At 48.8% G+C, this 16,926-nt stretch overlaps 1 protein-coding gene across 8 annotated transcripts in view; it reads right to left on the bottom strand.

Annotated features, from left to right (window-relative positions):
- ASAP2 (ArfGAP with SH3 domain, ankyrin repeat and PH domain 2) overlaps positions 1–16,926 on the bottom strand; it is a 173,800-nt gene that overhangs the window by 16,259 nt on the left and 140,615 nt on the right. For all 8 annotated transcript variants that reach the window (XM_025454713.3, XM_025454716.3, XM_025454718.3 and 5 more), the window contains exons 16-20: positions 11,428–11,522; positions 5,485–5,674; positions 4,091–4,176; positions 2,177–2,292; positions 1,264–1,331 (exon numbers count right to left, since the gene is read on the bottom strand). In XM_025454713.3, coding sequence (XP_025310498.1) covers positions 1,264–1,331; positions 2,177–2,292; positions 4,091–4,176; positions 5,485–5,674; positions 11,428–11,522 — 555 coding nt within the window. The remainder of the gene's footprint in view (positions 1–1,263; positions 1,332–2,176; positions 2,293–4,090; positions 4,177–5,484; positions 5,675–11,427; positions 11,523–16,926) is intronic.

Below are 16,926 nucleotides of genomic sequence, written 5' to 3'. Positions count from 1 at the left end.
AGTGATGCTGCCTGTGAGGTGGGCTACCATGGGCGGTGGGGAGGGGCAGAGGCAGAGACCCTCCAGGGTGAGGCCTGCCCACAGAAATCCCTCTCCCAACTTCAGAGGACAATGCACGTGTCCACTAAATGCTGACCCAACCGAGCCTGGCCAGCATGATAGATCAAGCCCCACAGAAAAAGGATGTGAATTTTAGCAACTCTTTCAAGGAAGGTAGATACCAGCCTCCGTTTTATTTATTTTTTAATTTTATTTTTCTTTTTAAAGATTTTTATTTATTTATTCATGACAGAGCGAGAGAGGCAGAGACACAGGCAGAGGGAGAAGCAGGCTCCATGCAGGGAGCCCAATGCAGGACTCAATCCCAGGACTCCAGGATCACACCCTGGGCCGAAGGCAGGTGCTAAACCGCTGAGCCACCCAGGGATCCCCCAGCTCCATTTTAGATACACAGGAGAGAAGGGAATTCATGAGATTCCGTGGGTGTCTTAGTGAGTTAGCCCTTAATTTCCTCCACAGCCAGAGAGGAGCTGGGTGACCTTGGGCAAATGACTGAACCCTTCTGTGCCTCCTTCCTCGTTGGTAAAACAGAAGAAACCATGTCATAAGGTGCCTCTCAAGTATTAGGAATAGTACCTCTTACTCTTCTCACCTTGGTTGGCATTTACTGTCTGTTCTGTTTATTGAGCACTTACTGATTTTCACAGAGGGCAATGCTGGCTCTCACAACCATATAAACTGGCAAAGCTGACTCCATCTTAACAACTAAGGAGACAGCTGGAGAGCTGGCACTGGCCTGACTTTCCCACGTCATGGTGGGGGAGCCCTACATTGCCTGACCCTGTGGGCTCTGTCCACTGGCCGTACTGCCTCTTCTTCTAGAACAGGACAGGAAAAGATGGTGCAGAACAATCCACAGGATTTGGGACTGGGAACAGAATAAGACACCAGCTTTGGATGCTGCTGCTGGAGGAAGAGCTAGCGGCTTACAGACTCCAGAAAAGAGCCAAAGCTGTGGTGGCCTCCACCTGCCCCAGATAATGCCACAGCTACCATCCACCTGTCTAACCATCAAGTACTGATGTGTGTTCAGGTGTCACTACAAAGGGGTGGTCATGTCCTCTCCAAAGACTCCCAGGACGCTTTCACCTGGTTATCCCTCTAAGGTCCGTATGTGGGAAGACCCTCTGCACAGAGGACAGGGCCCCCCACCCTGGTCCAGGAAGGGTGCCTTGACTCCATCTATGCTAGATAGAGACTCACCAGCTCCTCGCAGTGCTCGTGCCTGAGGCGTTTGGCGATGTCCAGCGGTGTCTCTCCGGACTCATTAGCTAAAAGGCCGGGCAACAAAAGGAGACATTATGGCAAAAACAAGAAAAGGTCTGGTTGGCGAGGCAATTAAAAGAAGATATAGTGAAGCAGCAGCAAGTGAAACTGAGCATGGGGGCTGAACTGGTCTTACAATTGCACAGAACTACAGCAGTGTATGGCCGGTAAGACTTCAAAAGATAGGGTGAGCTAACCACGGATGCAGATACGAACTCCTGTCAGCCTGTAAATCTGAAAATGTGTGTTTTCTTCTAAATAAGCCTCCATCAATAAGGTTTGGTTATTAATTAAAAAAAAAAAAAAGCAAGAAACTTGGCTCAAGCAGGTGTGTGCCTTCTCTTCTGTTTCCTGTTCATGGTTCTTCACAAACCTTCTTCATGATGTGATCACAGCTGCCTGCCCTCCGGCTGGCTGCCAGCACATCAAGGTCCCCTGGCAGAGAGAGGGATGAAGGCCCAGCAGATCAGGGTCCCTCGTGGAGGAGACCTGGTGCCAGGATGGGCGGTGAACAGTGAGTCCCCACCGCCCCATAAACCTTCCACTCAGAGTCAGGAAGGAGTTAAACCTGGTCCTGGGTGGTGGAGATCCTGAACAAGAGGGCAAGATGCCCCAAATCTTGTTCAAATTCACCTCGGCACGAGTGACATCTGCAGGGTCTGTGCTCTGCCTCTTGTAACCTCTAGGATGCCTGCCAATGATGGAAAGTCTATGCAGCAGATGGAGGGAGACCACAGCAGCCTTACAGAGCATGCAGGGGAGGCCCCCGCCTTTGGAGGGCAGGACTGCGGTCTCCTGAGATGACAGGAGCCCAGCACCTGGACTAGGAGCCAGGGGGGTGCCCACTCACCCGTCTCGATGGACGCCTTTCCCCGCAGGAGGAGCTTGAGGCACTCGGCGTTGTCCGTCAGACAGCAGTAGTGCAGGGCGGTGCTGCCCTTCCCCGTCTGTTTATCCAGGTTCCCACTGGCCAAGAAGACGGGCAGGGCAAGAGAAGGAACAGTGAGTCATGGGCCAGCGGAGCAGCACTGCCCAGCGGGGGGGCCTGGGCACGTGAGCAGGAGGCATCCGGCCATCAAGTCACCGAAGGGCACTCCTCCCAGTCCCCCTCCTCTGTGGTAGGACATGGTGCCAGCCCTTCCATGTGGATGGAAGGCCAGGAGGAGGCCAGGAGGAGGCACCCATGTGGCTGCCGAGCGGGGGGCTGAGGGGGTGTGCATCTTGCCTCCCCCGGGCCTGCCCCGGACCACGGCATCCCTCCCACTTCCCCAGCAGTGCCCAGCTGCAGGGTCTGTCGGGGCCTCGAGACACCTGTGTGACTCGTCATCCTGTTCCCCAAAAGGACAGGGAGAGCTTTTTCTCATTATATCATTGGTACTCTTGCCAAGGAAGGGGAAGAGCCACCTCTCCCCAAGTCCAGAATGCGAAAACGCCTCTGAGGCTGTTGGCCCTGCGCCCCCCTGAGAACAGCCAGAGGGGAAGCTGTGAGATTTCAGAGTCATCTGACGTAAAACAAGACCGGGTTACCCCAAAAGACACTGGGCTCCTCAGACAAAGCCACTCAACCTGCTGCTAGAGGGAGCCCTGAGACGTGGCTGAGCAGGAGGGGCACTTGGGGCCTTGTGGCCGCTGGAAGGACAGATGGAGGACAGCCACCAGGTGACACCTACTGCTTTCATCAGGACAGAACCTGTTACACTTTTGGGGTGAAAAGGAGCCTCATCTTCTGATCTCGGCCCTCTTCCTGCTGCCCTGCTTCCAATGCTGGAAGAAAAGGAAGCAGGATTTCCCTTCTCACGCAGCAAGAGTTTACGCGGAGGGAGGATGGCGTCACCGGGCTGTGTCGTCCACTGTCCATTGAGCCACTGTGATGCGCTGGGTGGGCATTCAGCCTCCTACAGTGGGCAGCTTCCACGGAGTCCAGCAAACTGCCAACCTGCCTCAAGCTCCCCTACCGCCGGCCATTTCGTCCTCCAGAAACAGCAGGGAAAGGCAGAAATGCAAAATAAGACCTTGCTTTTGCACTGTGGACATTTCCACTCCGTCTGGAGCACTCTCGGTGGCTTCTGAGAAGCAGCCCCCCTCCATACACCCCAAACCACCATCAGGGAGTCCACATACACTGTGATGGATCTTTGTGTTTGGCCTGCTGCTGCCAGGCAGGTGATGCACTGAGGGAGGTGGGTGGAATGTGCCCAACAACAGGGCTAAGGAGCCGGGGTAAGCGGCGTGCACACACTCCTTAAAGGCAACTTCTAATTAAAAAATAGAAACAGCTTCTTGAACCAAAGCAAATGCCCACAACCCACCCAGTGTTGCAGTTTACAATCTCAGCATAGGCAGGTGGCTCATGTGTGGATTTGTGCGTCCCCTTCTCCTCTCCCCACTGCTCAGGGCACCCTGCCTGGCTCTTGTGAGGCACTTGATGGACAAACACGGGGATGGCTCTGTCCACACGGGGTGGTAATGGGGTCCAGACAGTCTGCCCTCCGGGACCCAGAATTCAGCAGATGTTTCGCCCAGATATCCCCTGAGTCCCAGATACTAGAAGATTTCTTGCAGAAACCAAGAAAGGTCTCTGTCCTCACACTCTCAGGCTTTTTGGGGGCTCCCACTCATGGTAGCTCTCTTCCTGCCCCCCAGTTCATGCTCAGGCCTGGGAAAATCCCAGCATGTTGGCCATGTAACGAAGCAGGAACCTGATCCTTCCTTGGAAATACCAAGAAACAAAATCAAACGCCTCCCCTAATTTTAGAACACCCACCTGTTCTGGACTAAAAAGTCAACGATGTGGAGAGAAGTCCGGTCCACCGATCTGACCGCCAGATGGAGGGCGGTTTCATCTGGCTCCTGAAGACGAAACAGAAACATTCCAGAATTCCAAGGGGAGCATTCAGTTTTGTGTCCAGTGTGAGTGAAATCACGTCTGTCTCTTCCAAAGCCTTTTATTCTTTCTCTCAAACCCTTAATCTCTCAGACACTTGGCCCCTTTAATCTCCATGGCAAACTCTGCCCTGGGGAACCTGCAATGTCCAGACTGGTCCTCCTTCTGCCACAGGAAGCAATGAGAAATTCAGGGGTTTCATCTCAGAGTCCCCTCAATCTCCATGTCCTACCCCTGAACCAATAGCACAGGTGTCACCTCTCCATTCAAAGAAACCAGGAAGATTCCCCAGGCCTCCTATACCCAGTCTCTTCTGCCCGTGTTCACGATTCTCACTCTACACTTACAGAGAGGGCTCAGGGGATTCCTGACCCCACTGCCTTTCCTGAAAGTGAGCTCTGGCAGGTGGGGAAGGATAGACCTGATGAGGGCTGTCTCATCAGGCAGGTATGTGGGCAAGAGGCAAAGGAAATACTCATGCAACAGGGAACATGGAGCAAGGAGGAAGGTGCCCCCAATCCACCTGTCTGGCCTGCGCTGCCAGCTAGGGCCACTCCCCCATCCCCTGCTGCGGCAAGTCTCCGAGCTGAGTGTGCTCTGCCCTGGACCACTGGGCCTGACATCTCTCTCTCTTAAACACTGAATATCAGGCTCCACATAACACATGGTAAGAGGTAACAGCCCAGCACCCTGCACCTTCCCTATGACAGTAAGGAGGTTTCCAGCCAATGAGTGTGTGTCTACAAGGTCACCCATGGAAGAGAACTAGGATACACGCCAGCCTGTGACACTGGTAATCCATCCTAAAGGTAAGATCCCACCCCACCTCGAGGCCGTAATTACCCTCTCAACAAGGTTTTCCTGGAAGACTGGGGGATGTCCCTCCCACTCCACTTCCCCCAGGGAGGAGGGCGCAGGGAGGGAGCAGGCTGTGGAGCTCTCCTTCCTAGGGTAGCCTCAGCAGCTGCTGCTGCTGCTGCGAGTCTGGCTGCCAGCTGCCCATGTGCCCAGGAGGCACCAACGCTCCCTGCTCATCAGGGACAGGACTGCTGCTAGGTTGCTCGGGTCCCTGAGAAGATGCCCCCTTCCCCTAGGGACTGGACTTTCCTCCCAGGGCTGACATTATATTTTTGGTTAAGAATAAACCACCAATTTCTAAAATTCAGTGCTATCTTCTTCCAGAGACTTACGCCTTTGTCAGCATTGCTGCCACTCCTCATCCTCCCCCGCCCTCTCCCCCATCTTTTTCTAAAAGTAGCAGGCCACACTCTTACATGTCCATTGGCCAGTGGGATTTTTTCTGTAAGATCCACACCGTCAGCATACGCCTGGAGTAAACCAAAAATATCTCTTGTTTTGACGGCCTCACAAAGGCTGTGAAGTTTTGCTGCATTGTCCGCGTGCCTCTTCCTCGCGTATTTCCTCTCAATGTACTTGGCAGTAATGTAGTCCTTTCTGGCATTCCTGAAATCAAGCATAATTGCCTTGTAAACGATTAAGGGCCTCTATTCAAACATATCTAACTTTCCATCATCTGTTAACAATTTAAAGAAACCCAGCATATGCCCTCCTTGCAGGAAGTGCTGGCGTATAGGAAGCAAGCCACCGTGTGACCACAGCAGTGCCTACATCCAGTGACACCTGGAGCCCCCCTCTTAAGAAGCGTTGACACTTTCCAGTTTCCATCACAAGAGGCCTCTTGGCTCTGGTGCAGGGTGCCTGGGTCTTACTCAGGGGCCAATGGTAGGCAGCCAGGCTAGGCAGAGGGGGAGGCCCTCCTCAGAGGTGAAGACTGTAGCCTCTCAATTGTGGGCACCGTGCCTGGCAGGAAAGAAACACACCACATGTCTGATGCACCAGAGCAAACTATCGGCTCTGTGGTGTATAGTCTGGCCTCCCCACGGCACTGTGTTCAGACCCTACCTTCCCACCCAGCAAGGAATGGCTGTGCCTCCCGAAAGCCCAAAGAAGCAAGGGTTCAACTTCCACCGCCACCACACTGATAGTGTGTCCTGGGACAAGAATTTCATCTCTTGAGGCCTGAAGGTAGGTTTGTGCCGACCATGTACCATGTACCCTCATGAAACTGTGAGAAGTACGTGAACTGACATTTGCCGGGCCCTGGAACTAACTGATGAACTTAAAATGTAGAGAGCAAGAAAAACGGTAGCAGCTGGTCAGAGGATTCTCAGCATCTTACTCCAATGACCTTAACAAATAACAGCAGAGCAATAAAAGACGCAGACGGGATTTCCGAGAGGCACAGGGAATGCTAAGGTCCCTGTGGCTACCCGGTGAGAAGTGACGGGGAGCAGCCCAGAAACCCATCAGCTGAGGAATGGATAAACAAAATGCTCTCTCCACATAATGGAGAACTCGTCAGCCATAGAAGGAATGAAGTACTGACACAAGCTGCCACATGGACGAGCCCTGAAAACGTTACACAAAGTCAAAGAAGCCACCCAGATACACAAGGCCACACAGTATGATCCCGCTTACATGGAATGCCTGGAAGGGTTAAATCTGTGGAGATAGAAGGTAGGTTAGCAGGGCTGGGGGAGAAGGGGGTGCTGGTTAACAGGTGCGGGGTTTTGTTTCGGGGGGATGAACATGTTCTACAATTGCAGTGATGCGACTTCTGGATAGCTCAGTTGGTGAAGCATCTGAGCTTGGGTCATGCTCAGAGGGTCCTGGGATGGAGCCCCACACTGGGCTCCCTGCTCAGCGGGGAATATGCTTCTCCCCCTGTCTCTCCCCAATACTCATGTGCATGCGCTCTCTCTCTTTCCCTTTCTCAAATAAAATTTTTAAGTAAAATAAAATTGTGGTGATGGATGCACACTCTGTGAACATGAATACTGAATTTACATTTAAATGGGTGAACTGTATATGAATTATACTTCATTAAATCTGTTAAAAAAGAAAAAGCATGTCAGAGAAAACTAAATTCCACCAATAACACAAAAACTTAACTTTAGCCAGTAGATGAACAGAGACATAGGGAGAATGGCACTGACAAGATTGATGCCCTTGGTTCTTTCCTGGAAACTATTTTCTGGAAAGTGTGAAGTACCTTGAAATTTCAAAAAGTTGGGGTGGGGGGTGCAGGGGGAAGGAAAAGCCAGGGCCTGGTGGTTGGCTCTGAGAGATGGCACGGCCCAGGGTCTCGGTCAGATGGCTGCTCACACTGGCTCCGCTGCTCCCTGTTGAGGGCACTGCAGACAAGCCCTTCCTGTGACAACACCTGCTCACTGGGCTGTTGCAGGTGACACGAGATAGCACACTTAGAGCATTCTAGAAACACCAGCATGGAATGAAGGGGCTTATGGTGCCAAGTGAAACCTGCTCAGCTCTTCTCAGCTTAGGCACTGCTCCTTCCCATCCTGCCACCAGGGCTGTGCCAACCGCATCTGCTATCAGCACCAGTCACGAGTCCCTCAGGTCAACACCCCGGGGCCCGTGCTGCAGCACACCAGGGCTGGAGTGGGCAGGTCAACTCCACCCCGGGGCCCGTGCTGCAGCACACCAGGGCTGGAGTGGGCAGGTCAACTCCAGGCTCTGAGAAGGTGGCAGGGGCTTCACTCCCCACTGTTGATGACCTGACCTAAGACACCCACCACCTGGGTGTTTAGAAAATGCAGAAAGCATGAACTGTGCTAACCAACTTTATATGTGTCACCTCACAAAGGTGCATTGCCCGTGGGCTTACAGGTCCAGTGAGACGTGCAGTCTCATTTGGTCCTGACAACAAGGCTATGAGCTTTGTCTCCACCTTACAGAAAAATAAACTGAAGCTTATTAAGGGGACATAAAGGAAACCTGGTGACTCAGTCAGTGAAGCATCTGCCTCTGGCTTAGGTCATGATCTCAGGGTCCTGGGATCGAGCCTCCCATCAGGCTCCATGCTCAGCAGGGAATCTGCTTCTCCCTCTCCATCTGCCCTTCCCCCTGCTCCTTTTCTCTCTCTTCTCTCTCTCTCTCCCTCTCCCTCTCTCAAATAAATAAAACCTTAAAAAAAAGGTGTGGGGGACCTAACAGCTGGCAAGCTCCCTGAGGAGGTCTCCTGGCACAGCCTGGCACACAGGGAACTGCTCAGGGACTCTCTGGGCTTGATGACAGGCCAATCTGACAATGATTCAAATCCTACAGATCTCTTATTATGAGTGGTTGGACTAGATGGCTGTCAAGTTTTAGGGAGTTTCAATAATCCTTGTGGGATGGACAATCACCACTGTGATCTCCCCTGCCTCCTTTGGATGGAGCTGAAGAGATACTGGACCCTTCACTTATTTTTTAATGTATTATTCATCTGCCCAGGGCTCTGCATCCCCAGAAGGTCATTCCTACACAAGTACGGGAACGCACCTGCTCTATGCACCACCACGCTCTATGGTGCTGTGAAGGAAGTTCACCCTGCCAGTGCAATCCCCTCCACACCTTTTTTTTTTTTTTATTTTTTTTTGGAAAGGCTTAGACTTTTGGAGAAAAGCAGTGAACTTAAAATAACAACACACTTGGCATGTGTTCAAGAGAGGTTTCTTGTACTTGTGAAGGATGGGCCTGTGTAAGGGTTCCTCACAGAGGAGGAACGGTGCTGCCTCCACAAGCAGACATTCATCAGCGGGCTTCCTCTTTTCACCTATTTCTATCTCTCCATAGCGCCACCCAACCCAAATCCAAAATCTGGGGATTCACAGGCCACTAGAGGGGTCTTTGGCTTCCCTTTCAGCAGATTTATCTGCAGATGGTATGTTCTTCTGAGATGAAGACAGAAACAGTACACTCCTTTTCATTTGCAAGTAAAATACTGGCTTATATAATAAGTTGCCACTGAGCTGAGACTTTATCTTTGACTCCTTGATTCATTAAATATGTATTGAACCACCACAAGCAACATGATGTGGCGGGAAATACAAAAATTAGAAAGATACAATTTATTAAAGAAATATGTGTCAATACTTTATAAAGTGGGATGAGAGGTTTTTTTTTTTTTTTTTTTTTAGATTTATTTGATGGGGGGTTATGGGGAGAGAGCACATGCAGGAGTGCAAGAGCTGGGCAGGGAGGGGCAGAGGGAAAGGAAGAGGGAGAAGCTGACTCCCCACTGAGCAGGGAGCCCCATGATGAAAGGTTTTAAAACTGAGCCCAATGCTACAGAAGCACAGAGCCCAGCAGTTAATTTCACCTGAGCAGGTATGAAAGTAGGTGGCATCTTGCTATCACACTGGCCCTCATTCTGGGGGGAAAGAGAGAGAGAGCTAAACTTCCTTTTGATTTGTGCCAAGGTTGGGGGGGGGTGGTCTCAATGTAGACAGAACATTTATATTGAAGGATTCAAAGCAGACAGTGATCATTTTTTAAGAATCATCTGGCCCTAGAATAAACAAATTCCTTACTTTTATAAAGCACCCCTGGTATTGGATGAAATTATCATATGCTTTGTTCAAAATTGATCATTATTCTAGCATTTCAGGACACTGGTACCTTCTTTTTAAGCATAGGTATCAATTAGACTGTAAATAAATATGCTGGACTATGAAATTTCCTTTACTAAACAGGATCATCTAGCTATCCTAGGAAGAGCTGGCTCACTTCTGGGTAACTCTATTGAAAACCTAAATTGAGAGGACGCTAATTTTGAGGGGTATGTGGGATCGCTGTGTAGCACTTACGTTGCCTCTACTGCCCACACCCATGGTGAACAGAGCTGCCAACACCACCTAAGTATGTGTCACCTCACCATCCCACTGATAATCATCCCAATGGCGTTGTGAGCAGGGAAGTGTGATCTCCTGCTTATATCAGAGGAGAAGGCTCAGAGAAGCCAGCAAGCCTGCCCAGGTCACTGGCAGGGCTAGGGCTGGATTTCTACATCTCATACTGTCTCTTTCCAGGTCTGGGTAAGAATACAGATTTGGAACTCAGGTCTTTATCCAGAAAGGACAATAACTTAGGCTCACACCTGGTATCCAATCTCATGGAAATGTTACATCACAAACATTCGCTCTAGGAGTCCAACATGAATCAGCTCTAATTCAACACCAACCAAATGGTCATCTCAGATATCTGATACATGACAGGGTGTATAATGGCCACAGGCTGTGTTCATGCCCTTAGATGTCTAGGCTATCTTACTGCATTAAGTTACCCATCCCAATGCAGAAGAACACAGATCCTATGATCCCAGCTTCCCAAAGGCACGTCCCAACAAATTGGTTACAAACACTGAAGTCCTCAGCTTTTGCTATGAGCCTGTGTGCTGCCTATTTGGGAAAGCTCTCTCCAAGCACAGTGCACTGTTCCTCACCCAATGTCCTTTAGGAGGACCTGTGCCATCCATTCCCTCTCAAGCTACTCCAAGGGCAATGCTGTCTCTGTAAATGGTTTTTCTACTCTCTTTTTTCACATTTTCCTCATTTCTTCCTCTCCTGCTGGAAACACTTGGATCCAGACTCACCACTTCAACGCAGATGCTGTGTCTCTACTGAACTGCAGACACCCCCCTTCCTTCCATGTGCTTCACTCTGCCTCAAAACATAGCAGTAACCACCCCCAACCGTTTGGAGCAGACAGGCCATCCACTGCCCTGACCTGCTATTCTCCCATCCATCTTTCACTCTCAGTGACCAGTGTGATCTCGGTGATTATGCTCTGTTTAGGAAGACTGGCAGGAAAATATCCTGTTATGAGGTCTGCTCATGGGGCCAGTGGGATGCATGATGAGGCACAAAACCTCCTCCATCAGGTTTTGTGTCAACAGTAAAACAAAAACAAAAAATTTTTGTTGAAGAAACCATACTCCACATTTGAAAGTACCCTGAGAAAGAAAAGGATACATACTCGTGTATCTATGACAACTGACCCTCCCAGTGGCTGAGCAGTTATGCAGAGGAAATGGGCAGAAAGAACTCCCCTGAGGCAGAAGGCGAGGGGGCACCCACACACCGCCAGCAAGGGTGACAACTCGCCATTCCTCCTTCATAGACACAGAGCATCAGCCAACACTGTCTTCCTGTGGTTTCTTTCTAAGAAAACAAGCCACACCAAATTTTCATTTGGATATCCAAAAAGGTGACTTACCAAAAAAACCCAGGCTGATTTATTCCCTAAAGAAGCAACTACTGAGATACCCCAAGCTTGTTTTTCTCCTGTGTCTCGGGGCTTGGGTACAAGGCCAATCTTTGCTCAGAAAATGGAACAGCCAGTTCCATACTTACATGTCGCTGCCCGGGTTGGGTTTGACGGAGTCCTCAGCTGGAAGGCAATACTCCATAATCTCATTAAAGCCTGCATTCCCAATATTCTTGGCAAGCTGCAAAAACAGAAGTCTATTTCAGGGTACTCAATTATTAATCCATTCCACTGTTACACACTACTCATTCACTGATGATTTATTTAATAGCCACTAAGAAATAGAGCAATAAAGTGGCTTGCCTTTAATAAAGATGTACAAACCCCAAAGGTACCCATAAACTTGAGGTAAGAAGCAGCACATCTATCACAGACAAATGTTCTCATAAAATGTCCCCTGGATAGAGCACCCAGATGGACAGGAAGAAGTAGTAACTTGGTCCAAGGAGAGTGTCCATCCTTACCCACCCCCCAAAAAACTCATGCTCCAGTTGAAATGGCTCAAACAAAATCTATTTACACCAGTGAGGAGGTGTCTCTGATAGAGTCAAGAGGGTACTGGGCCAGGAAGCTAAGACTTGGGTTCAAATTATGGTTTAACTCCCTGATTTTGTGACCACACACAAGTCAGTTTACCTGGGTTTCAATTTTTCATTGGTAAAATGGGGATGATACCTGACTTGTTGGGTTGTAATAATAATAATAATAATAATAATAATAATAATAATAAAAAAATTTGGACAATTTAGGTGAACGCATTCTATACAATGAAACACTAAAAATGTATTTGTTCCAAATGTAAGTAAGGTCCTCCCTTCAACAATTCACTTTCTTATTTGTTAAAAATTAAATGAACACATCTTAGTTAACGCTGATTGAATACTAGGCACTACACTTGGTGCAGCAGGCAGGAGGACAGGCGTCAGTTTGTCTTAGTCTAGCTACCCTGACAATATGGCAACCGGCAGTCTCTTGAATGGATCACAAACTCCTACTAGTGATCAGGAGCTCCTTGAAAGCAGGGGTTTAATCATCTTATTCCAGCTCCCAGTCCAGCACCTGACAGGGATTAGCTTCTTCAGTGTTTAATGAAATAAATCTGGTGGAGGGGGGCACCTCACACAGACAGGGCTTTGGAGAGAAGAGACATTTTAACTTCATGTTGAAAATGGCAGAGTGGAGAGCAGGGGGCCTCTGCTGTTTCTACTCTCGATGAATGATGTGGACACAGGGCCACCGGGAGGACGTCCTGGGAGATACGGATGCTGCTTGTGCAGCCCCTTTTCTCCCCAGAGGGAGCTATCTGAAGAAACAGTCAAAGGGATCTGAGTTAAGGTGAGGTCGAACTTTCTGGTGGCAAATAACATCAAACAGTGAAATGGGATTGTGAGGGATGCAGAAGGGGACACGTGTCAGCTTATTAACTGTATGATGAGGCTTCCTAATTTTGTTGTCCTTAGTTAAATGAACAGAGCATCTCAGAAGGCCCAAAGCACCAAGCACTAACCAACCCCACTTGGGCCCCCATCCTGGCCTGATGGCCTCAGGCCACTGTCAGGTGACAAAACCCCAGGGCCTCACTGCGGTTTCCCCAAGAATAAGGCTGATGGTCAACCATGTCGGGTGACAGATCTAGAGCTGAACCTTGGTATCAGATCTGTTTAGAGCCAGGCATGCTCTAATGATGCCATCTTTCAATATAATGTGGACACCGTCCCCTAGCTAAGCACAGCCGTTTTCAGAGGGTAAGTAACAGAACAAGCCACAGCACCCCTCTGTGAGTGAGGGGCCCACATGCCTCTGAGTCTGTGGTACGCAGATGGGAGGGGGGCGTGAGGAGGAGACTTCCCCAGGAATCGGAAAGCTGCTTCCCTTCTGCTTGGACTTGGCTGGTTTACCAGAGGACAGCTGGTCCAGGGAGCCACCACATCCGTGCGTCACACTTATCCAATGCAGAGAAATGTGCCGCCTGACAGTTTTGCCAAGTTCCAGTGAATATTTCAGCCTGCAGAGAACTTCTTTAGAATCATCAACAAAAGCAAAGCATTTGCAGATGGAGGCTGCAGGGTCATGTTAAGAAAACGTGGGTCCCATGCAGGCCAAGTGGGCAGGAGCCAAGGAAGCAGGATGGCTGGTGTTAAGCAGGCCCCAACACACACGTCCTCCATTCCCAGAGGACTTTGAGGGCTGTGCTGAAGCAGACATGGGGCCAGATCAGATCTAGGAGCGTCTGGGGCATTTTAAGTGCTATATCACTCAGCAAAGCCAATGCCAGCCCTGGGTCAGTGTGCAAATGCACAGTGAGTTCTCAGGAGTGCTAGGCGCTGAGCATGAGACAGGACCCTGCTTAGAGAGAGAGCTCAGTCTAACGAGAGGGACATGAATAAAAAGAGATGCATGGTGATGAGGGCTGGGAAAGGAGCCTGTACTGGGCACTACAAGTATGGACACGGCAGGTGTACACCAGCAGGGCAACTGCTTGGCCAAGATGCCCACTTTATCTCACCTGCCTTACATGGAAGCCTGTGTGTCTCTCTCTCTCACTGTATGGAAGCACCTGAGCACAAGGACCAGGAGTCCCACATTTCTGGAGATCTGTAGCACCTACCTGTGCAGGGTCCACAGAATCACCGAGAGGGCTTGAGTTTTACTCAGAAATTGTTTTAGAGTCTGGGGTGAGGATGGGGAAATCTCCTGCCCGTCTTCATGTTTCCAGGTGGAGGCATATCTACTATTGTGACATTCTTCTCTGTTTCTGCACCACCCCCCCAAGGGGAGGAGTGGGCAAATGAGAGAAAGAACTTCTCTGAGACAGGGTCTCAGCCCCACTGTACCTATAGGATGCCATCCTAGGGGCGATGGGCTCCTCCTGCCCGAGCCTGAGACTTTACCAAACTTGGGAACCTTGTCAACTAATCTGGCTTTTCTCAATAACAAAGCAGATTTTTGATCTCTCACCTGGTTCCATATCCATGCAGGGAAATGGAATGTTATTTACTGGGCCACTCACATCCCAGAAGGGTGGAAGGCTAGAGAGCATGACAATGTACAAATGGGTTAAGGCCCAGGGAAGGGAAGGCACTGGACCCCAGCAGGCCAAGCTAAGAATGCAGTGAGCTCTAAATTTTTACCTCCAAAAGAGGGAGCACAAAAAAAAAAAAAAAAAAAAAAAACCTCTGGGGAACACGGAGATTGTATTTTCATTAAAAAAAAATTATATTTTCATCCAAGGCTTTAAACATTCTATTTTGACATATTTTACAAAGTATATAATATACTTCTCAGTAATACTGCTGTAGTTAGAAATTGTTTTATATATACGTATGTTTTGGTGTTCAACTTTTTTTTGGTGTTTACTTTTTTTTAAGTAATCTTTATAACACCGGGCTCAAACTCAAGACCCCGAGATCAAGAGTGGTAAACTCTTCCAATGGAGTCAGCTAGCTGCCCCTCAATCTCTTTCTGATAGAGTTTGTGGCTGAGAAAAAAGTTTGAGATGTAATTTATAGAACAGAACACAGGCTCTGGGGTATGATGGTCCAGAGTGTAATTCCTGGCTTCACCGCTCCAGCCCCTTTTTATAAAACAGTGTTCTTGCTTAGGTTAGATACAGAGCACCTAGGACAAGGCCTGAGTGTAACAGGTGCTCACTAAGCGGTGGCTGGTACCACACCTCTTGCTGCCTTCAGCTTCCTAGGAGTGGCTTTAACTTAATCCCATGTGAAACAGCGCTTCCAGCTGTAAGGAAGCTCTCGTCTCTGCAGGCCTCCATCACTGGGCTCTCCTTCAGACCTGGCCATCAGCCAACCTGCTCTATGCTGGACAGCTTGTTAGCTTATTAACAATGTCTCGAGAGGAGAGGCAGGACAAAGCTAGGTAACACAGGCCAGAGCCAGCAGTATGTGCACTTAAGGTGCGTGACCCTGCGCTTCAATTTGATGGAAAAGATTTTTAAATTACTGACTCAACATCAAGTTCATAATTCCAAATTTCCCTTTATTAATTTCATGCCAAATGGTGGTGTCAAATTGATCATAGGCTACAGGGACCCTAGTACCACTGGTGCTGTTTTACATGTGAACTAAAATCAATGCTGAAATGATGATCTATGTTAGGGAGGAAACTTATCTTTCTAAAATCTTTGTTCAGGACGATTTCTGAAAGCAGGTTTGCTTTAAAATCTAAAGATATCTAGCAGTACGTGCTAGAGTACCAGTTCAAAGGGCATGACTTCTCTTCATGTACCTGGTTTCTTTCTGCTGAATGAGACATGATTTCTAAAAGCAGGTGGAGGGAAGAAAAGATGACTGCTACCCGGCCACCTTCATGGATGCCGCTGAAACCCATTCAGTTAATAAAAATATTAGAAATCAAACATGCTTTGAAACCAAAATAAGAAAGGAAATAGTGAAACTGCTACCATGGCATACCATCCAAGAGAACTGTGTGCAAACCTGAGACCAGAAAATAATTTACAAGCTTAAGCAAAAAGCTTTTTATCACGAAGAAGGAGGCCATATGGGAGGACAGGAGTGACATTCTATGTGACGAGCGTCTGTCTGTTTAGAAGCACCATGCCAGCCAAGAATGAAAATCCCTGCTTGTCACAGCATACCATCCTGAGATCTGATTTTCCTCAAGGACAGAGAATGTCTGAGCCCATAAAGTAATTTGGCCCAGGCTGCTCCCATAGAGACACTCAAGGTTACTTTCCAGTTCACCCTCTTAACAGGGTGTGGAGAAGTTTCCTCAACATCTGCTGTGCAAGAACACATACCATCGGGAACGACTCAACCAAACAGCTTGACGTCACTGCTCTGCGCATCCTACAGGTTCATTCGTGCAGCAGACGAGCACACTGGAATCTTCCTGCGGATTCACACACACACACTAGGACACGGGGATTATTCTTCCAAAAGGATTTAAGGTCATCTTGGAGTAGGGAATAAGGAGAGCTAATCCTTTACAGTTCTTACTATGTTCCAGACATAATTCTAGACACACACAGAGAGACATCTATGTGTCAAGGCTTCAGGAGAGCCTCTAATTCAAGCATCCAACAGTCTAAGCAGAACAAAAGAACTAGGATGCCTTAAAAAGGCTTGAACTCATAGGGATGCCTGGGTGGCTCAGTCTTGGTTAAAAGTCTGATTCTTGATTTTGGCTCAGGCTATGATCTTGGGGTCATGAGACTGAGCCCTGCCTTTGGCTCTACACTCAGTGCAGTCTGGCCGTCTCTCTCCCTCTGTTCCTGCCCTCACTCGTGTGTGTGCACACTCATTCTCTCTCAAGTAAATAAATAAATAAAGGAGTGTTTGGGTGGTTCAGTCCATTGAGTATCCAACTCTTGATTTTGGCTCAGGTTGTGATGTCAGGGTTGTGATGTCAGGGCCTGGGATCGTACCCATGTTGGGCTCCAGGCTGTGCATGGAGTCTGCTTGAGATTCTCTCTCTCTCCCTGCCCCCTTCCCCGCTTAAGCTCAAATAAACTTTAAAAAATACATAAATCTTTTTTAAAAAGGGTTGAAAAAATAAAAATAAAAAAAAAATAAAAAGGGTTGAACTCATGTTTTACAAATGAATCC

The sequence above is a fragment of the Canis lupus genome, chromosome 17, assembly GCF_003254725.2.
Source record: "Canis lupus dingo isolate Sandy chromosome 17, ASM325472v2, whole genome shotgun sequence".
Lineage (NCBI taxonomy): Eukaryota > Metazoa > Chordata > Mammalia > Carnivora > Canidae > Canis > Canis lupus.
The sequence above is the reverse complement of the archived record's forward strand: the minus strand, read 5'-3'. Positions and strand labels throughout refer to the sequence as shown.